The 22,676-nt window shown below is 36.9% G+C and overlaps 1 protein-coding gene across 4 annotated transcripts in view; it reads left to right on the top strand.

The window, feature by feature from the left end:
* CFAP54 (cilia and flagella associated protein 54) overlaps nucleotides 1–22,676 on the top strand; it is a 295,558-nt gene that overhangs the window by 35,044 nt on the left and 237,838 nt on the right. For 3 of the 4 annotated variants that reach the window (XM_042992952.1, XM_015539090.2, XM_042992955.1), the window contains 8 exons: nucleotides 2,210–2,391; nucleotides 2,474–2,639; nucleotides 3,554–3,636; nucleotides 9,302–9,436; nucleotides 10,434–10,584; nucleotides 14,592–14,668; nucleotides 20,574–20,702; nucleotides 21,069–21,195. In XM_042992952.1, the coding sequence (XP_042848886.1) occupies nucleotides 2,210–2,391; nucleotides 2,474–2,639; nucleotides 3,554–3,636; nucleotides 9,302–9,436; nucleotides 10,434–10,584; nucleotides 14,592–14,668; nucleotides 20,574–20,702; nucleotides 21,069–21,195 (1,050 nt within the window). The remainder of the gene's footprint in view (nucleotides 1–2,209; nucleotides 2,392–2,473; nucleotides 2,640–3,553; nucleotides 3,637–9,301; nucleotides 9,437–10,433; nucleotides 10,585–14,591; nucleotides 14,669–20,573; nucleotides 20,703–21,068; nucleotides 21,196–22,676) is intronic. The other variant, XM_042992954.1, reaches the window with a different exon arrangement.

The raw sequence follows: 22,676 nt of genomic DNA on the forward strand, positions 1-22,676 counted from the left end.
TCAAGAGTCAGATACCTAGCTGACTGAGCCACCCAGGCACCCCATGCTTTTTAAGACAATAAATATACTATTAAACCTTTTCCCTCATCCTTCCCATTTTTCAATACTTGTTTCTAAATTCATTTCTTTTTGCTCAAATACAAACTCTAAGAACTTTGAAATAGTTTAGCTGGATATAATATTTTGCTTCAAAGTTGGTTCCTTTTAGAATTTTAAAGACATTTCTCCATAGTCTTGCATATGGTATTGAGACGTCTCTCAGTTTAAATCCTGTTGTTTTATAGATTTAGCTTTTGTAATGCCCTCTTTACTGTGATATTCTCACATTTTGTTATATTAGGCCAAGGGGTGGGTTTTGTAATATAGCAAGTACTTTGAGGTCTTAGATCTTTCTTTCATTTTTCATGTTATTTCTTTGTTCCTTCCCCTTACGTTTACTTTTGAAAAATTCTCTGATGGTCCTAATAGGACCATCAGATGTTATCACATCCACTCTCCATATCTTATTTTATTATTTTAATTTCTTTACTCCTTTCTATTGCCTTCTGAGAAGGTTCTTCAATCTGACTTTCCTGGTCACTCATTTGTTCTTTGGTTCTTGCTATTCTACTCCATTCATCTATTGAATTTTTGGTTTTCACAATAAAATAATTTATACTTAGTTCCTGTTTGATTCTTTTTCACAGTAGTTTATTCTTACTTCATGTTTCTAAAGTAATATCTTATTTCCTTAAGAGAATAAACTAAGTGTTCACTTCTTATCCTTTTTTTCTGTTTCCTCTGGTAAAGGATGTTTTCATTTGTGGTCTTTGTTTCAAGGTTTTTGTGCTTTCAACTTTATTTTTTCATGAACTTACCTTCTATTGCCTTGGAACAGTTACCTGACTCGTCCACAGTGTCTACCTGGAAGGAGAGGTAAAACCTAGACCTTAGCATGTGTACTTTCAAGTGAGTTTAGTGTGTCTGTGTGTGTGTGTGTGTGCACATATGTGCGTGGGTGTGGACCTGCACCTGTATGCCCATTTGAGGACAGTGAGTGTCCACGGTTTGGGCTCATCTCCTTTTCATGGGGAAAATACAAGATCTCAGATGAGAGTTTCTTCACCCAAACTTGAAAATTTACTATTACCTGTACCGATCTTTTCCACTGTCTCTCATTAAAATGGAAGGGATATTCCTTCTCTTCCATTTGAAGTTTATTTATTTATTTATTTATTTATTTATTTATTTATTTATTTATAATGTTTATTTTTTTTGAAAGAAAGAGAGAGTGAGAGTGAGCAAGGGAGGGGCAGAGAGAGAGAGGGAGAGAGAGAATCACAAGCAGGTTCTGCACTGTTAGTGCAAAGTCTGATGCGGGGCTCAAACTCATGATCTCGAGATCATGACCTGAGCTGAGACCAAGAGTCGGATGCCCAACTGACCAAATCACCCAACTGCCCCCTTTTTGAAGTCTTTTAGCCTAATCTATCCAAACTGCCCCTTTATCCCATGTCCTCTTTCAGCTTCCTCCCTGTATTTCTTCCTTTTATTATAGTCAGAAATGCTCTGTTTCCACTGTTCTCAATTCTTTCCTTCCTACTTATACAGCCTTCATCCCTCTGTCCTCAGCTATCTACTGAAAATGTCATGGATAACTTCCTTTTTGTTCAGTCCAAGGGTCACTTCTGAGTACTTTCTTCCTTTACTCTCTGCAGTGTTTGTTACTGTGTGATACTCCTTTCTAAACACTTTTCTTTGCAGCCTTTTCTCCCTCTGCCCTTCTCTTACATGTTGGTGTTCCTAATTCTCCTGTCCTAGGAAGCTGTACATTGCCCATGGCTGATTCTGTTGTTTACTATGGATATATAAAGATGACTCTAATGCTGTATCCCTACTTGTACTATCTAACTTCCTAGTTGACTAGTTAAAACTCTTGCTAATTCTCTGTTTTTGAGATTCCATGTTCCTTCCTTTGGGTGGCTGTCCTTGACCACTCTCCTACCCCAAACCCATGTTCAGTGCCTTTCTTATTTGTCCCCATCGCACTCTATATTTATTTCCCTGCTAAGATTTCTTGTTTCCCCACCACAGTGTAAGCTCGGTGAAGACATGGATTGTGTTTTCTTCTTTTCCATTGTTTCCCTAGTGCCTGACAGTCTGATAGTTAGTATTTAGAAAATATTTCTTTGCATGAATGACATTCAAACCTCTCTCTTCCCTTTTCTAGTGTCAAATACTGGTGCAGATGGAATGCTTGATTTTCCACAAACATCTCTTCTGCAACTTATTATGAAAGGAAAAAATGTTATTTCTATAGATGCTGCTGTGAAATTTGTAAAACTAGCTTTTACTTATGAGGAATGGAGTTTATTTGAATCTTCAGCTGGGCAGCTTATTGATTTTCTCCAGGTGATATATACAAAACCAATAATTTGTTTTTATTTTGTTAAGATGCCTTTAAATTATTAATTGTGGAATTTGCTTCTCTTAGAGGCAGGATGATCCAGAGTCAAAGAAAGCAGAAAAGGATTTAACTCTTCTAATTGCAATAGAACCTTTAATCAATGTAAAGAGAAACAAAGGTATGGTCTTTCCCATGGAAAACTACAAAGAAGGACAGTCAGCTCAAATTTATGTTAAAAAAATCGGTTTTCATGGTAAGTATTTATTTGCCTTTTTGAAAAATTAAAATTTTTATCTGATAAAATGTGCTCTTTATAGGTGAAGTGAAAGAAAGAATGTTCAAAGCAGAGGAAACAGGAGGTGCAAAGGCCCTGAAGCAAGAGTGTGTTAATTGTTGAAGGAATGGCAAGGGGGTGTGTATGGCTGGAGTGCACTGGTGGTGCTGGTGGAATTTGAGAATGTGGTAGGAAATGAGGTCAGAGAAATAGCCGGGTGCCAGATGCTGCAGACTCCTATGCCTTCTAACGATGCTGGCTTTTATTCTGTGTGATGATTTTGAGTAGATGAATAAGGCTCTACTTAGCTGGTACCTTGTTGGTAAATGAGAGACCAGCAGGGCAGTAAGTCATATGCCATCAGTTCACTTTGGCAAGGGAAGATTTGGTGGTCTTCTATCTTTTTTTAGTAGGGGGAGTTTTTCATTCCAACATTTTAAAAGTTATTGTGTATAGAACTGCAAATCTGCAGCCTCTATTTTCAGACCAACGAGGATGATTTAATCTGTTTTTTTATGTTTTATGTTTCATGGCTGTTCAGTTGCAATAAATAATTTGTACTAAGTAATGATATACATATTTTTTAGTGGTTTCTGAATAGATAATTCTGTTATTTTTATTTCAACTGCCATATTTTACACGTGTTTTAATATTACAAGCCTTTTCAATTCTATTTTGGATGTAGTTGGCATACAGATTGCAGATTAATGATAATAGTCTATTTTAATTGCATTAAAGCCCACTTAGATTAGTTTTCATGTAGAAGCATTTAAAGAGTCTTATTGACGTGATATTTGCCCAGATACCATTCATGTCATTTTGTAGAATTTCTGTGTTTTTCTGCCTTTTCTACTTGAAATGTTTAATTGATTTTTCTCTACTTTATGAATTAGATACTTGTAAGACTTATGGATATTCAGAAGACATTTTCCACTTGGCAGCAACCTTGTACTCCTGTGTCTGTGCCTCTCCCCAGGTGAAATTGCTTTTTGGGATAGATTGTAATAGTGTTGAAGGAGGCCATTATACCTAATTGAAAGCCAGATCTAAAATATCACAGGAATTGCACCTTGCCAAAATTCTATGTTGTTTAACCATTAAGTAAGAGATTGAGTTAAAGCCTGACTTGTGATTTTTAAAAAATGTTTGTTTATTTATTTTGAGAGAGAGAGTGTGTGCAAGCAGGGGAGGGGCAGATAGAGGAGGAGGAGAGAGAATCCCAAGCAGGCTTCATGCTGTCAGCACTCAAACTTACAGGGCTCAAACTTGCCAGCCTTGAGATCATCACCTGAGCCAAGATCAAGAGTTGGACACTTAATCAACTGAGCCACGCAGGTGCCCGTGACTTGTGATTTTAAGTCTCTTTTGATAATAAGTCCTTTTGTTCCTTTTTGGAAAATTACTAGACTCACTATGTTTCTAATAATGAGGGAAGTGAGGTAGTGGTTTTAATTAGAGTTAACATTCTTAATGAAATACGGCTTTCCAGTCCATGAATACAAACCCTGGTTATTTGGAGTCACTTTGCACACAATGGCCAGTATTTAGAAATGATGATTTGTGGGTATGAATGCTTAAGTAAAACTGGAAGAACACTGGTATTAAAACTCAATTCCAGGGATCCTCAGGGCTTTGCTGAAGTTCCTCAGGAGCTCAGCACTGGTTAGTAACATCCTACCTTTTTAAATTAGTTTTATATACAGTGTTGAGATGGAATTTCATTTGAAAATTTGGTTTTACTGTTATAAAAAAATGTTTGAAAACCACAATGATAGAGCATTGTATTATCTTTTATTCAGGTAAGTGCAACTACACTGAGGAACTTGACAAGTTCCCCTGTTATCTTTTGCATTTTTCTGGGTTTATTAAATACTTGTGACAGACATTTAATTTTTGAAAGAAAGGTACAGTAAAACCTTGGTTTGTGAGCATAATTCATTCTGGAAATATGCTTGTCATCCAAAGCACTTATATATCAAAGCGAATTTCCCCATAAGAAATAATGGAAACTCAGATGATTCATTCCACAACCCCAACATATTCATATAAAAATGATTACAATGGTAATGCAAGCTGGTGCAGCCACTCTGGAAAACAATATGGAGGTTCCTCAAAAAACTAAAAATAGAACTACCCTGTGACTCAGCAATTGCACTAGTAGGCATTTATCCACGGCATACAGGTGTGCTGTTTCGAAGGGACACATGCACCCCCATGTTTATAGCAGCACTATCAACAATAGCCAAGGCATGGAAAGAGCCCAAATGTCCATCGATGGATGACTGGATAAAGAAGGTGTGGTATATCTATACAATGGAGTATTACTCAGAATCAAAAAGAATGAAATCTTGCCATTTGCAACTACGTGGATGGAACTGGAGGGTATTATGCTAAGTGAAATTAGTCAGAGAAAGACAAATATCATATGACTTCATTCATATGAGGACTTTAAGAGACAAAACAGATGAACATAAGGGAAAGGAAACGAAAATAATATAAAAACGGGGGGGGGGGACAAAACAGAAGAGACTCAGAAATACGGAGAACAAACTCAGGGTTCTGGAGGGGTTGTAGGAAAGGGGATGGACTAAATGGGGAAGAGGCACTAAGGAATCTACTCCTGAAATCATTGTTGCACTATATGCTAACTAATTTGGATGTAAATTTTAAAAAATAAAAAATAAAACAAAAAATGATTACAATACTGTAATATAATACAAAATAATAATGAAAATATGAAATATAAAGAAAAATAAACAATGCACTTACCTTTGCAAACCTTCGTGGCTGGTGTGAGGGATACAAGAGAGAAGAGGGTTATTGTGTAGGACGACTTCCACTCTCACTAATGGAATTATTGCTACCTTTTGGCTCAATGGAATCTTTTTCTGCATGGGGGCCATTGTATACGCTCACATGGATGTTGATTAGAGTACAGTATTAATAAAATCTTGTGATGTACTGTACTTAGTGTAACTGACAATAAGGTAGCAGAGGAAAGGGCCTATATCTGCAGGCAGCCTGACCTAGAATGAAGCAAAGCATTCCTAAGCTTACTCTTGTATGGAAAAGTAAAGGACTGTCCATAGGTTCTGTGAAGTGACAAAAAATACACTAGTGCCAATTGTGGGCACCTTCCAACTTCTGATTTCTGCAAAACACCACGGCCTGAGACTGAGCATCCAAGCATGGGAAACAATCACCCACAATCCTGTAGCAAGCGAGAGAGAGAGAGAGAGAGAGAGAGAGGATCCATTGGCTCAGTTGTGATCCTGTGATGTTTGGCATGGCTTACTATTCATATTGCAAGACATCACTTGTTTATCAAGTTAAAATTTATTGGCAATGTTTGCTCATCTTACAGAACACTCACAGAACAAGTTACTCGCAATCCAAGGTTTTACTGTATTTGATAGTAAATATAATGATTATAGTAGGAGAGCTAAACCAAAATTCTTTTTTTGTTTGTTTTAAGTTTTTAAGTTCTAGTTAGTTAACATATAGTATAATATTGGTTTCAGGATCACAATTTAGTGATTTCAGCACTTGCATATAACACCCAATGCTCATCACAAGTGCCCTCCTTAATTCCCATCATGCATTTAGCCCATCCCCTACCCACCTTCCTTCTAGCAACCCTCAGTTTGTTCTCTATAGCTAATAGTCCCTTATGGTTTGCCTCCCTCTCTTTTGTTTTTCTTCTTCCCCTGTGTTCATCTGTTTTGTTTCTTAAAATCCACATATGAGTGAAATCCTATGGTATTTGTCTTTCTCTAACTGACTTATTTTGCTTAGCATAATATTCTAGCTCTATCCATATTGTTGCAAACAGTAAGATTTCATTCTTTTTGATGCCCGAGTAATATTTCATTGTATATATTTATACAGTAAAACCTTGGTTTGTGAACATAATTCATTCTGGAAACATGCTTGTAATCCAAAGCATTTGTGTAGCAAAGTGAATTTCTAGAACCATTGGCTCAGTTGTGATTATGTGATATATGGAATCATGTACTGCTCGTACTGCAAGACATTGTTCTTTTGTCGAGTTTAAATTTATTGGAAATGTTTGTTCACCTTGTGGAGCACTCGCAGAACAAGTTACTCGCAATCTAAGGTTTTATTGCACCACTCTTTTTTTTTACATGTTTATTTATTTATTTCAACAGAGAGAGAGAGAGAGAGGCAGAGAAAGAGGGAGAGAGAGAATCCCAAGTAGGCTCTGTGCTGTCAGCATGGAGCCTGATGTGGGGCTCAAACTCATGAACCATGAGATCATGACCTGAGCCAAGTCTGACGCTTAATTGACTGAGCCACCCAGACATGCCGATAGCAGCATTTTTGTTTCCTTTGGGTAAATACTTAGTAGTGCAATTGCTGGGTTGTAGGGTATTTCTATTTTTAACTTTTTTATATATACATATTTTTTAACATTTATTCACTTCTTGAGAGACAGAGATAGAGTGCAAGCAGGGCAGGGGCAGAGAGAGAGAGACACACACAGAATTTGAAGCAGGCTCCAGGCTCTGAGCCATCAGCACAGAACCTGACGTGTGGCTCAGACTCACCAACAACGAGATCATGACCTGAGCCGAAGTCGGACGCATAACTGACTGAGCCACCCACCTTCCCCTTCTTAACTTTTTGAGAAACCTCCATACTGTTTTCTGGAGTGGCTGCACCAGTTTGCATTGCTGCCAACAGTGTAAGAAGGTTCCTGTTTCTCTGCATCCTCGCCAATGTCTGTTGTTTCCTGTGTTGTTAATTTTAGCTATTCTGACAGGTGTGAGGTGATATCTCATCATACTTTTGATTTGTATTTCCCTGATGATGAGTGATGTTGAGCATCTTTTCATGTGTCTATTAGCCATTTGTATGTCTTCTTTGGAAAAAATGTCTATTCATGTCTTCTGCCCATTTCTTAACTGGATTATCTATTTTTTGGGTTAAACCAAAAAATTCTAATCAAGGCTGAAAAGGGCAAGGAATTTTTACTACCAGCTTTTAAAAAAAATCATGTATGTTGGGGCACCTGGGTGGCTCAGTCAGTCAAGCGTCCGACTTTAGCTCAGGTCATGATCTCGTGCTTGGTGAGTCTAAGCCCCATGTCAGGTTCTGTGCTGACAGCTCAGAGCCTGGAACCTGCTTCGGATTCTGGGTCTCCTCTCTCTGTTCCTCCTCTGATCATGCTCTGTCTCTCTCTCTCTCAAAAATAAATAAAGGTTAAAAAATTTTTTTAAAAATAAAAAAATCATGTATGCCTTAGTTCATTCAATTCAACAGACATTTATTGATCTCTGTTACATTCCCATACAAGGTACTACATATGCAAATTAAGTCTTAGCGTGGCCCCCAAAGGAGTTCAAGATTTGGTGTATTTTAATTATGAACTGATTACCTTTCCAGTTCAGATATAATGCATTCCATTTTTCTTTTGAAAAGAACCAAATAACTGATTTGAGAGGAGATATAGTCAGTGTAGTTCATCTGTTGATACCCAGTGTAATGTTCTGTTGTTTCTTCATGTCTCTCTTTCCTCCTTGTTTGTATCCTTTCCCAGATCCCCACTCCCTCTCCTGTTACTAGTTCATTCCACTCCCCATTCTTTATTATTTTAACTGCAGAAAATTTAAGAAAAAAGTAGTAGTAAAATTTTCCAATTTGGTTGGAACTAATTGGCTTACATAATGTGCCTGAAAATGTTTGTAACTTTTATTTTTAGAGAGGCAGAAGTGGCCCAGAGCATTCGTTAAGAGTGTGGACTCTGGGGATTCTGGCTCAGTCAGTTAAGTCACTGACTTTGGCTCAGGTCATGATCTCTTGGTTCATGAGTTTGAGCCCCATGTGAGGCCCCATGCTGACAGCTTGGAGCCTGGAGCCTGCTGGTGATTCTGTGTCTCCCCCTCTTTCTGCCCCTTCTCCACTCATGCTCTGTCTCTCTATGTCTCTCAAAAATAAATAAAAATTTAAAAAATTAAAAAAAAAAAAAGAGTGTGGAGCTACACTGCTTGGGTTTGAATCCTGGCTCTGCTACTTTCTATTCATTTCATCTTGGGAAAAACTACTTAATCTTGTGCTTCAGTTTGCTCCTCTGGAAAGTGGGGATGATAGTAATATCAATCACTTCATAGGGATGCCATGAGGATTGCATTAACTGGTATATGTCTTAGTCTTTTTGTTATGGGGACTCTATAACAAAAATAACAGAGACTAGGTGGCTTAAACCTGGAACATTTCCTTCTCACAGTTCTGGAGGCTTAGAAATCCAAGATCAAGGCACCAGCAGATTTGGTGCCTGGTGACAGTTTGCTTCTGGGTTCATAGGTGGCTGTCTTTGCGCTGTATCTTCACTTGGCAGAAGGAGAGTGATGGACTCTGGTTTCCCTTTCATGAGGATAGTGTTCTCACTCTTGAGGGCTTTACATTCGTGTCTAATTCCCTCCTCAAGGCCCCACCTCCCATCACATTGGGAGTTCAGATTTCAACATAGGAATTTTGGGTAGACACAAACATTCAGTCCATTGCGGTAGGTATATAAAGCTCCTAGAATGGTTCCTGGCACACATTAAATGCTAAATGCTATATAGCTATATGTATATCTTATTATTCTTACCAATATACTTTACCTTTTTTGTTTTCAGAATGTTCAGCCTGATAAAGAAATCGTTGTGGACACGATAATGTTCCTATGGCAGAAATGCAAATTAGGAATTCAGAGGATCAATATGTCCAGAAATGACTATGCAAAATTCACCCAGAAAATCAGCACTAATAAAGTATTCATTTTTGTTTCCTTGCACTTGTTTTTATTATTGCTGATTTAAGTTTGATTCACATTTCAAATCTAAATTTCCATTTATCTACCTGCATAACATTCTTTAAATATGGTGCTGAGTGAGCCTTTCTTTTAAGTGTATTCTCTATACTTCTGCTGCAATTTAGTTTTGGGGTGTGAGAAGGTGCCTCAGGTTTTTAAGGGAGGAATAAATATAGTGCATTAAGGTTACATGAATGTGGCTAAACTCACTAAGAAGGTTAATAATAGAAAATACAAATAAGGAAGGAGCTTTGGGTTTGTTTTTTTTCCCCCCACAATAGTATGTTTAGACTATTTCAAAGAGCTCTTTCCTGGAGAGGAGAAAGTTGAGCAGGAGAATATCATAACCCAAAACTTAAGAGGAAACATTTTAATAGTAACATATTGGATGTGTTGCACATAGGGTGCATGGGCATGGTTTTACCATGTGCTCTGAAAAAGTAATGATGTGGGTGCATCAATGTTGTTTCCTCATTTTAGCTCCCAAGGTGTGATGGCTAATTTGATGTGCTAAGCTTTGGGGATACAGGCATGAAGCCTGCAAGGCACCTAGCATGGAGCCTGAAACACCTGCTTCCTCTTCACTATTTTGGAGGACTTTAATAGTGACCATAACGGGTACTTTTTGAAGGAAGAATGAGAACTTTGAGGATACTTATAATCTTTATTGATATATTTAAAAAGGAAGATGATAAATTTTTTATTATGGCTATAGATATGCAGATTATAAGCTTAGCTGAATCTTCTTTATGAGTTTATATAAACAGATAGATAGGATCATTGATCTTTATATTATTTATAATTAAGATGTACTAATAAGGGGGGTGTACCTGTCTAACATTTCTGTATGTTTTGAAGATGATGATTTTAAGGAAGCCCTAAGTTTTTTTTTAAAAAAGTGGCTCTACAATATAATATACTTTTAATTGATTTTACTGTATATTCTCTCTTTTTAGTGGGTTTATCTTCTGTGGCAGATAAATGAAGTAATTCACTGCTATAAAATGGAAGACATTGACGTTGTGGTGGTGGCAGAGGTCACGTTACAATTAAGTGAAATATTGGAGTCATTAGGAAACCCACGAAAAAAACTTAAAAAATCTCTAGGTAATATAATGAATGAAAAAGTATGAAGTTATTAACACACATATGAATGTATAAGTATAATTTAGAATATGAATGTATAAATATAAATGGGAATGCAGAATAGCTACGGTTAATGGAAAGTAGTCTTCTCAGTACAGTGCTTCCTTGATGATTTATAACCAGAGATAGAAATAATACAGGTTTAACCCAGCGGATGTTAAAAGGAGGTTACATGCTCTGTGATTCCATGGCATACATACATCTTTTGTCTTCTCCTTATTCATTCCTGTTCTCCATTCCTCATTCCACTTTCACCTCTTGCCCTCTTCCCCATTCTTCCATTTTTCTTTTCTCTCCTCCCTTTTATCCCCTTTCCTCCTCTGCCATTTCCCAATAGAGTGTATGCTGCTTCAAGGAAGAGAGCATGTTTTGGTTGCCGGTATTTTTTTGGTACCCACCACACTGCCTGACACAGACTGGGAGCTTGAATAAATGTCTGCTGAATGGATCACTATTCCACATCTTATATCCTTTCTAATTCTCTCCTCTCTTCTGATTCTCTCCTTTTAAAATTTGTTTGTCTTTCTTCATTTATTCTATTTCTCCTCTTTTCCTCCGTTCCTTTTATCTTCCTCTTATTTGTTCTCACTTCCCACCCTCTTTCCTGCTTTCCCTGCCCCAACCCCTTTCTGCCAGCATCTTAGCCTTCTAGAGGGTGCCAGCCTTATGCTCTGATCCGTTTTCTTCTACCTGTGGTTGAACCCCTGAACTATTTGTTTTATAAGGTAACTCATATGTAAAGAATAAGGTTGAGGTGTCATTAGTGGGTGTTTACTTTCCTATTTCACCCCACTTACAGAGTTTGTATGACGTTTGAGGGACTTTGTAGTAATTATTGTAGTAATTGTTTTCCCAGAGATTCACTAATCTGGCTCTGCCTATTCTTGGTTGTTGAGTGTTGTTTTACAGATGAAATTTTAGAGCCATGGTTCTCAATTTTTTATTGGTATCAGTATCACTTGGGAACTTATTAAAAATACAGGCCCAGATCCTATCCTATTTCATCTAGACTGGCCTTTCTAGTCTTTAATAGTTTACCAGGTGATTTTGACACACATCCAAGTTTGAGAACTACTGGATAAAGGTCTCTGGCTGTCTAACACATTCAATGGCCTGAAGTCCTGGTTTTTTTGAAATGTCCTGTCCTAAAGTGCTTTTTCCTTTTTTAAAACTTCTATTATGCAGAATTTCAAATATAGAGAGATGAAAAAAGTTACCATGTACATCTAGTACCAATAATTGTGAATATTTTGCCAATCTTCATTTCTTCTTGCAACACTTTTTTTCCTCTGGAGTGTTTTAAAGCAGACATCATGTCATTTTACCAGCAGAAGCCTCAATGTGTGTGTGTGTGTGTGTGTGTGTGTGTGTGTGTGTGTGTGTGAGTTTGTCTATGCAAAAGATAAGGGTTTTATAAAATTATAATGCCATTATTACTATACTTTACAAAATTAAGGAAAAATTTCTATGTTTCTGATTGTATTAAAAATGTCTTAAGTTGGTTTGTTCAAGTCAGGATCCAAATAAGTCCACACATTTTTCTTTCTTACATTTTTCTTGAGTCTCTCTCTCTCTCCTGTAATAGTTCTTTTCCTCACCCCCTTTTCAAGCAATTTTTTGAAGAAGTTGGTTTATGACCTTATAGGATTTCCCACATTCTGGATTTGGCTGTTTGTGTCCTTGTGGTATTGATTAACTTGTTTCTCTATCTGGTAGGTAGATCTAGAGGCTTGCTTAGATTTGAATGATACCGTATCAAAAAGAATTCTTGTGACTATCTTACACATTTGGCAAGAATACGACCCAGGTGGTGCTATTTACTCCCTGTTGCATTAAATCAGGGGGCATATAATGCCTGGTTATCCCACGTGTTGTGTTGTAAAGACTTACCAGTGAGTTCAGGTGTTGTCAACCTGACCTTTTTCCTAGGTTCCTTTCCCCAGATGTAGCTTCTGAGACAGGTTGTTGAATGAAGTAGTTTATTTGGGATATTATCCAGGGAAGCAGGGTGGTGGTGTGGAGAAGTGAGATGGAAAAGGAAAGGAAGGCAATACAAGGTACAGTAAGTTAGTGAGAAGGCTACTGTTGTAGACTTAGGGCTTATTCCCATGAGAGACCTCTAGGACTGTATAGAACCTGGCACAGAGAGCTGAGAGGATGAGATATTTATACAACTTTTGTCTGTCATTGGTTGGAGGCTACTGGAGGAGTGGGGGTGAGAAGCCAGAAGGGGGTTCTAACTTCTGTCATTCTTTCTGCACTCATGATATTGAGTGCTTAAGTGAAGAAATTACTTCATCAGCTATTTGGTTACTCTGGTTATTTTTGATTGTGTGGTAGACACACAATCAAAGAGAAATTGAGAAATTGAGATAATTTGAAGCTGGGATGCTCTCTCGTTGAATTATTTTCCATTTGCCCTAATTCCTGGGATACAGCCCCTTCTGGCTTCCCACCCTTGGTGGTCCTGGATACTAATCTGTGTTGCTTGAGTTCTCAGGACTGTCAGAAACATCACTCAGCTTCTCAACTTTCCTCTCCAGAATTGACAAAAGTTCTCAGTGGAGAAAATAGCTCTAATACCATTCTGTATTCTCTGGGCTCTCTTCCCAAGAGCCAGGTGATACTCTTTTCTCTTTACATTTTCATGAGCTTCTTTGCTTACAGATGAAAAAAGTATTTTTTCAGCTTTGTTTTTCTATTTATTTATTTAATGACAGAGAGAGTGAGTGAGTGAGCACAAGTGGGGCAGGGGCAGAGAGAGAGAGAGAAAGAGAGGGGGAGAGAGAGAGAGAATCCCAAGCAGGCTCCACACTGTCAGCACAGAGCTCAACATGGGGCTTCAACTCACGAACTGAGCCATGAGATCATGACCCGAGCAGAAACCAAGAGTTGGATGCTTAACCAACTGAGCCACCCAGGCATCCCTTTTACCAGCTTTTCTAGTGGTCTCTAGCGAGGAGAATTTTTACAGATTACCTGTTACTGAAAGCAAAAGGCCTAATGATTATTTTTTTAAAAATCTATTTTTTATTTAATTTTATTGTTTTGTTTACTGATTACTTTTGGAGACTATTGTTTTGTTGTATTTTATACTCTGTTTAATTATAAATGAGATAAATACAATTTACTGATTCATTGAAAAAAAGTTTTATTTCTAAAGAACTAATCAATACTGGAGCATGATCCATTTATAAATAGAAAAATCTACATTTATGTAGGGAGGCGTTGTTCCCATTTAGACAAATAAATTCTTATAACGTTTCCAACATTGTTATTATCATCATCTCATTGGCACATAAAACACAAAGTACAAATCATTCTTGTGTATTAATTATGGCAATCTGATTCAAAATGTTTATTGGACTGTTTATTAAGTAATGCATTATTTAGTTTAAGTTATTAAACTAGCATTTTAAAATAGGAAACTAGCATTGCCATATATTTAACTCAAACCAACCTTCTCTGATATTTGCCCAAACCTATAGGCTTTTACACTGTTTTCTGAATGCTTTACAATGGACTTTATTGTATGTAGAAAGACCAGTCTCTTTACCATAATATTACCTTGTTAATAATGAATAGTTTTAATTATTTGTCATACTGCAAGATGCTTTTAAATGAACTTATATAAAGATCAAATGTAATTATATGGAAGAAATAATTTGGTATTTAGTCAACTTCTAAGTGTTGAATCATTTCTAAAATCATGAGTAATTAAAAAAGTAACCAATTAAGTGTAACATTTTTTAGGATTATGATTCACTGCTATGTTTACATTTTTTCCTTCCTTCTTTTATTTCCTCTGGTCCTTCCTTCTTTCCCTTTGTTTCTTCTCTCCTACTCTCTCCTCTTCTTCCTACTTTACTCTTTTTTTCTCCTCTTCTTCCTTCTTCTCTTCCCTCCCTTCCTCTTCCATTCCTTCTTTCCTTCTTTTCCTCTTCCTCCCCCCCTTCCCCCCCCCACAGAGATATCTTTAAGGAAAGGGACTGGTGAATTCCTTGAGACTTCAAAAGGGAGCCTGGAAATTCTCCCAATATTGAAGGTATTGCAAAAATATTTTAGAAAATATACTTAAAAACATGAATTTAAATTTTCAAATAATATTATATTTATAAATATGTAATGGTTAATTATAGAAGTAATTTTGAATATTTAATATTTGAGATTTTATGGTTTTTACATACACTGCAAACTACGGGGGATGTTTTCTAGTTTTTGCATTAACTCTAGAAAAAAAATCCAATCAGGTTTAAAAATAACCTAGTAAATTCTCTTAAAAGGATTTGTAGTTATATTACTATTGGTATTTTGAATGTGTTGTGATTCATGGACTCATAAAGCAGAGATGTCCTGCTCAGCATATGCCTCTGACCGATTCTGTGTGTTATTACCTGTTGAAAATGCACTTAGAACAGGCCCTGGCACATGGCAAGTTCTCAGTGATTGTTAGCTTAAGAGGAGAAAGGAGTGAGGGAGATAAATGGCCATTCCTCTTCTTGATTACTTTTGTTTTTTTAGAATATTTGAATTATTTCTGTACATCAAGGATTGTGTTGTTCCACAGATCTGAATGGGAGTGTAGGACACTGTGTCATATATGCTATAAACATTTATTTATTTATAGACATGAACTAGAATAGCATTTTGCCAAGTCTGTCCTATGTGATGCTGATACTATACTTCAGAAAAGGTTGCCAGGGTCTAACTTTGAATGATGTTGGATTAAATGCAATAGGTCCCTTACTGTAAGACTTCTCAGAGGCATTCATTTGCTTCCGAGTATTGTGGTTTTCCCAAGAAGAAGATATAGAATATCATATATTCTATTATCTGAAAATAAAGCCCATTTTACCCCCTATAGAATAGCTACTTAGGATACTAGTGCTTCTGGACTACTGTTGAAAAATACTTTTCTAGAGAGGAAGCCAGTGATCTATATTTTGGTTTGCCTGATTAATTGAAAAACTACAATTTTAATTTTTTTAAGTGTTTATTTATTTTTGAGAGAGAGAAAGAGAGAGAGAGAGCCTGAGTGGGGTAGGACAGAGAGAGAGGGAGACACAGAATCTAAAGCAGGCTCCAAGCTCTGAGATGTCTGCACAGAGCCCAATGCAGGGCTTGAACCCATGAACTGTGAGATCATTACCTGAGCTGAAGTTAGACACTTAACTGACTGAGCTACCCAGGCATCCCCAAAACTACAATTTTAAATTACAAAAGTTGTATTAGCAATTTTACTATATAGACTGCAATGCTATTATTTTTTATGTTCTCTTCTAGGTATTTTTGGTTTTTAGCATAGTAGCATTCTGATATTTTTTTACTAAATATTATTCCATCAGCACTTTTCTTATTGCTAGATATTAATACTTGTAATTACCATATTTTCTCTGAAAAATCAACTTGAAATATATGACATCAAATTGTAAAGAATTTTATAAGGAAGACCCATTTCCCATCATAGCCTAAGAAAAAAATACATTATTAATACAGCTGGAACTCTTCTCCACTAAGGAGTGACCCCCCCCCCCACCCCGATCACATCACCTTTCCTCCTGCCTAGAAGTAACTGGTATTCTAAATATAGTGATATAAATTCTAGGCATACTTTTTTTTACATATGTGTGTATTCCTAGGCAGTAGGGAGTATTGTTTTTAAATATAATATAATATAATATATATTATATATAATATAATATATCTAATATTATATATTTACATATATTTAATACATAATATAGCAAATAATATATACAATATAATATATATTACATATATGTTAACATATGTGTAATATGATATTATATATTATATATTATATAACATATATTTAACATATATGTAATATATAATATATGTATTATATATTTGTATATAGTGTCATACTGTGTGTACTCTTCTGCAGCTTGCTTTTTATCTCCGTATTCTTGTGTTTGTGAGATTCACTCCAGTTGATTTGTGTGGTCATAGTGATGATTTTCGCTACCACATCCAACTTTTGCTCAATGTTGCACAGTAAGCAGATTTGAACTCAAGTGTGTTGCCTTCCAACATCCAGGCATTTAGTTGGATCAAGCTTTGTTGCCTTTTGATTTAAAAAAAAGTGTCTTCAGGACATTTGTATAAAAGATATTTTTCTAATGCATAAAATATAATGCATGTCCTATAACTGGGTGCCAATCAAATATCATGAATGTAATGGAGGACTGGAGGATCATTCTGAATTTACTTTCTTCTGAAGATTATAGGTTTTAAGGGATGCAGGTCTGAGTTCTTTACATAGTATTATGTCTTAAAAGAGCTAGAATTGAGAAATCTTTTTATTTTTATTATTTATTTATTTATTTATTAAAAATTTTTAAATGTTTATTTTTGAGACAGAGAGAGAGAGAGAGAGAGGCAGAGAGGGAGGGAGACACAGAATCCAAAGCAGGTTCTAGGCTATAAGCTGTCAGCACAGAGCCGGACAGGGGCTTGAACCCACAAACTGTGAGATCATGACCTGAGCTGAAGTCCAATACTCAACTGACTGAGCCACCCAGGTGCCCCTAGAGTTAAGAAATCTTAAATTGAGAACAGAGTGTTTGAAATTCACAAGAGATTGAGGAGGCATAATAGCTGTCTGCCAATGGTTTTTCCAGGGATCACTTACAGTGCTTGCTAAATATACAGCTTCCTATTTCCCACTCTAGACATATTGAATCATAATTTCAGGTGTGGGGGTCTCAAAGTTTGTAATTCCAGATATTTTCCTCTTAAAATTCCCCCCAGGTAGATTCTTTTTTAAATCTTTTTTTTTTTTTTTTTTAATATCTATTTTGAGGGAGAGAGAGACAGAGTGCGAGAGGGGGTGGGGCAGAGAGAGGGAGACAAAGAATCCAAAGCAGGCTCTGAGCTGTCAGCACAGAGCCCCATGTGGTGCTCTAACTCATGAACTGTGAGATCATGACCTCAGCCTAAGTCAGACGCTTAACCGACTGAGCCACCCAGGCTCCCCGCCCCAGGCCCCCGCAGGTAGATTCTTAAGAAAACTAGAATTTGAGACTCACTGGCTCTGTGGGCCAGCACTTATTTTCTGAGGCTTCATAGGCTAGGAATAAGAATACTAGTAGAGGGGTGCCTGGGTGGCTCAGTCAGTTTAAGTGACCGACTCTTGATTTTGGCTCGGGTCATGATCTTAGGACCGTCGGATCAAGCTTTGTATCGGGCTCTGTGCTGAGCATGGAGGCTGCTTGTGATTCTCTCTCTCTGCCTCACTCTCTGCACCTCCCCTGCTTATGTTTGCTCTTGCTGTCTATCTCAAAATAAATAAATAAACATTAAAAAGAAAGAATATTAGCAGAAGTTACCAAGGGCAACGTGCTGGGGCATAGGGTAGATGTTGTAGAGGTGGTTCATTGGTAAGGTGTAAGGGCACAGCAATTGGTGTTGGAGCACCCATAGTTGAATCTTGGCTCTGATGTTGACTGTGTGATCTTGAACAAATTATTTTATCTGTTTGAATGTAAGTGTCCTTACCTGCAAAATATAACAATAGTACCTATTCTACTGGTATTATTTAAGTTATATAAGTTTAAATGAGATATTGGTAACCCTGTGGAAACCGGTACCTGGCACATGACAGCTACTCAGTTTTTCTCCTACGTTTTATGTAGAGCAGTGAATCTTAATTTAGGGTCTCAGATCCATCTGAAAGGGAATTAAGTGGAGAGAAGGAATAAGAACTTATTGTAAGGAAAATCCAAAATCCATATGTTGACCTAGAGGAGACTCTAGGTGGGATAAATTATAGATCTTGCATATGTACATGCAACTATTTAAAAAAATATGAGGTGTGGGCGCCTGGGTAGCTCAGTCGGTTGAGCATCTGACTTCGGCTCAGGTCATGATCTCACAGTCTGTGAGTTTGAGCCCCACATAGGGCTCTGTGGTGATAGCTCAGAGCCTGGAGCCTGTTTCACATTCTGTGTCTCCTTCTCTTTCTGCTCCTCTCCTGCTCATGCTCTGTCTCTCTCTGTCTGAAAAGTAAATAAACATTAAAATAAAATTTAAAAAAATATGAGGTGCTTATCATAATTACATTAAAAGCTTATTTAAAAGTTTTACTGAAGGGGCGCCTGGGAGTCTCAGTTGGTTAAGCATCCAACTTCAGCTCAGGTCATGATCTCATGGTTCACCAGTTTGAGTCCCAAGTCAGGCTCTGTGCTGACAGCTCAGAGCCTGGAGCCTTCTTTGGATTCTGTGTCTCCCTCTCTCTCTGCCCCTCCCCCACTCATACTCTGTCTCTGTCCCTCTCTCTCTCTCAAAAATAAACATTAAAAAAACAATGTAACAAATTTTATACCTTTAGTCAAAGATTAAAAGCAATCCCTTTATACTGATGTAACAGCATAGGATATCTGTCATTCTTCTGTTCAACATGTCCTAGAGGTCTTAGCTGAAGAAGAAAGATGATAAAGAAAGCAGAAAAAAGGGCACAAGGACTATAAAGGAAATACCAACCTGGTATTTATTCCCAGACTAGTACAATGCATTACACATTTTTAGTAATAGCAGGCTAAATGCCCATCGGCAGAAGAGTAGATAAATAAATTGTAACATATTCCTCAGCATTGCACTGTTGCATTGTGGTCACGAGGACGAATGAACTAGTGTGGGCTTGAACGGGAGTCAGCTTGACATCATTGCCATTCCCTTCTTTAGTCACCTTTGGGTCTCAGGGGAAAACCTGGAACTGCATTTCCCAGCATCTCATTGCCATGTGATTCTAGGTTAGTCTTCCAATGAGGCGCATTTGCATGAATTTATAACAGAAGGAAGACAGAGTTCTTATTCGGCAGTGGCAGATGGAAGAAGTTCATTTGCCAGCCCTGCTGAGCAAGCTCTTGCGACTCACTTGATCCAGTGTAGTAGACACAGTTGTCGTCAGCCACCTAGGTTCATGCACAGAGGCTTGTGCATGCAGCAGAATGGTCCCTGACAGCTCCCTTGGCCTTTGTTCCCCCCAGCCTTCCAACGGTGATAGACACCTCTAATTCTGTGTATCAAATCCCTTTCTGCTTAGAGTATCTGGAGTCGTTCTGCGTTCCCAACCAAACTCTGACACGTTGAGTTACATACACTCGCATGGAAAGGTTTCAACAACATGTGTTTGAGTGTATAAAGTGAACTCCAAAATTTTCTGACAGAATTAAAAAATAGGCAAAGCAATATTGCATATCGTTAATGGATGCATACCCATGTAGTAAAAGTTTAAAAACATGCAAAAGAACAGTAAAAACCAAATTCAAGCACAGTGGCTTCCTTTAGGACCAGAGAAGCATAGTCGTTGTGGACACTTGTATGGAGGATTTCAGTTATCTGCATGTATGCATTTACGTTATTTTCTAAAAATTTTCTGGAGTAATATGGAAAATTGGAAAGTATGAATAAAGCTGGATGCTCTTTATATTATTCTTTATATTTGTCCCTCTGTGAGAGTAATTATAATGAAAAGGTATCTAGTTTTTGAAAATCATGATATTTGCCATTGGATTTGATGGCCTCTAAGTCTAAATTTCCGGCTCTGAGATTTAAAAAAAATAATAACTTCCAAAATGAAGTGTGTGAGATGACAGATTATGTAAGTTATATTTTAAACATTTACTGATAAATTTGGTACAATCAGAATTTTGAAACTATGAAAGGAAGATATATATATGTTTGTGAAAAGTTTATTTTATATTTGGAAAAATTATGAAGTGTATTTATTATTTCACTTTTATCAGTAGTACTCCACATTTAACTGAAGACAAATACACTTAGTAAAAAATACAACATGGTTGATACTGGATAGACTATTTAAACTTGTTATTTGGTTTGAGTTATTATTAAAAGAAGTTTGGAAATGTCGTATATGATTTTTCTTTAAGTGTTATTTTTCTGTCTTGTTTATAAAATTACTTTAGAAAAAACCCGTGGAACAGTTATTTTTGGCTTATGAACTTCTTGACAAAGCAATTGGTAGAATAAATTTGAATTGCAAGTTAAGTACTTTGCCAAATGGATCATCAGTGATTGACCATTGCTATGCCAAGGTAAACAGGGGAAACTCTTAAATTAGATTTAAGTGTTACTTAGCTTGGCAGAGGGCTGGCCTTGCAAGTAGGTGAGTAAAGCATGATTTGTGGTGGCTTCACTCTCACAGGCCAGAAATCTATTCCCCCCTTCCCAGAAGAAATCAAGAAGAGTGAGGAGTCTTTAAATTTGTTATCAAAGAGGCCACTGGTGAACTTGAAAAGCAGGTTTATTAGCATGCAAACCAGATTGCTAAGGGTTGAAAAGTGAGCAGAATTTAATGGCTTTGAGTAAAATGATAACTTGAGTGATAATAGGATAGAGCTATTTTTAGTATGTTTTGATAATTGCATTTCTTTTTTATTTTTACTTCAATTCTACCAAAGTATACCCAAGATATAGATGGAGACATCTGCAAACCAGTCACACAGAATAGTTTCATGATGGATTTACATCTTGAACTAATTCAAGCCCAGCACCGAATAGCTGTTGTGCTTCTTGACCAATTGCAAGGTAGTCGTCATCAAAGCAAATAATTTGTCCTGCATCAATTTTAAGATAAGTTCAAGTATAGAATCAACTTAATTTGTTAATTATGTTCTTGTTGACAGAGTGTTTTCCAGATAAATTTTGTTATTTTCTTTTCTTTTCCCTGATTATATCAATAGATACCTTTCATTATTGCTTTATACACTGCATAGCAAATCCTTTAGTAAACTCCTAAAAAATTAAATTAATTTTGCTTGAATTATAGTAAATTATTGATATTTTGTTAATTAAATCGAGCAAATATAATTATTGAGTGCCTACTTAGATCCAGGAACCATATTATATTTTGTATAAATAAGATACAACCTCTAATTTTGAGCTTCTAGATACATAAGCCAATTGTAACAGTTTAGATTAATAAATGTAACAGAAGTGGGCTCAGAATGTTTGTTATAGGTACACAGAAGAGGAGAATCTATAATAGACAAGAGTCAGGGATGGCTTCCTAGAAGAGGTGATAGATGACCAGAAGGCTAGTAAATATCTTTATGATGAAGAGTGAAAAGAAAGCAGTCATTTGGAGAGAGAAAATAGCCTTTAGCAAGCTGGAAACCAAACAGTAATATCGTGCAGTTTAGGAATTGCTGGAATTCTCTTATGGCTGGAATAAAGAGCACATGTGGGAAAATGACATAGACAAGACTGCCAAGGTAGACTCCAGTTACATCTAAACGGCTGGGGGGTTTATATTTACCCTGGAAGCTGCTGAAGACCTTAGAAAGACATCACTGACAGCAGCTTCAGAAAACACAGGACTTGGATTTAACTTCTTTTGGTCTTATTATTAGGTAAAGGAGTCAAAACATTTTTTTTTTAATGTTTATTTATTTTTGAGACAGAGAGAGACAGAGCATGAACTGGGGAGGGTCAGAGAGAGGGAGACACAGAATCCGAAACAGGCTCCAGGCTCTGAGCTGTCAGCACAGAGCCCGATGCGGGGCTCGAACCCACAAACCGTGAGATCATGACCCGAGCCGAAGTCGGCCGCTCAACCGACTGAGCCACCCAGGCGCCCCCAAAACATTTTTTAAAATGATGTCAATAATAATAGCAGTGTGCATATAGATAACACGTTTGAGTTTCAAAATAAGATTTAACATCATTATGTCTAAAAACTGAGGTTAAATTCTGATAAAGGTAAGTTACTCTTGGCATGATTATATAGCCAAATATTCCTTTAACTACTACTACAGTATAAATTACTAATTATAGAATAGAACCAAGTGTTGCTGCCTAATATAACCTCTGATTTCTGTCTAAAGCATTCTAATTTGAAGGGATACATACACCCCAATGTTTATAGCAGCATTATCAACAGTAGCCAAATCATGGAAAGAGCCCAAATGTCCATCGACTGGTGAATGGATAACGATGTGAAACACACACACACACACACACACACACACACACACACACACACTGGAATATTACTCAGCCATAAAAAA

The sequence above is a fragment of the Panthera tigris genome, chromosome B4 (assembly GCF_018350195.1).
Source record: "Panthera tigris isolate Pti1 chromosome B4, P.tigris_Pti1_mat1.1, whole genome shotgun sequence".
NCBI classification, from domain to species: domain Eukaryota; kingdom Metazoa; phylum Chordata; class Mammalia; order Carnivora; family Felidae; genus Panthera; species Panthera tigris.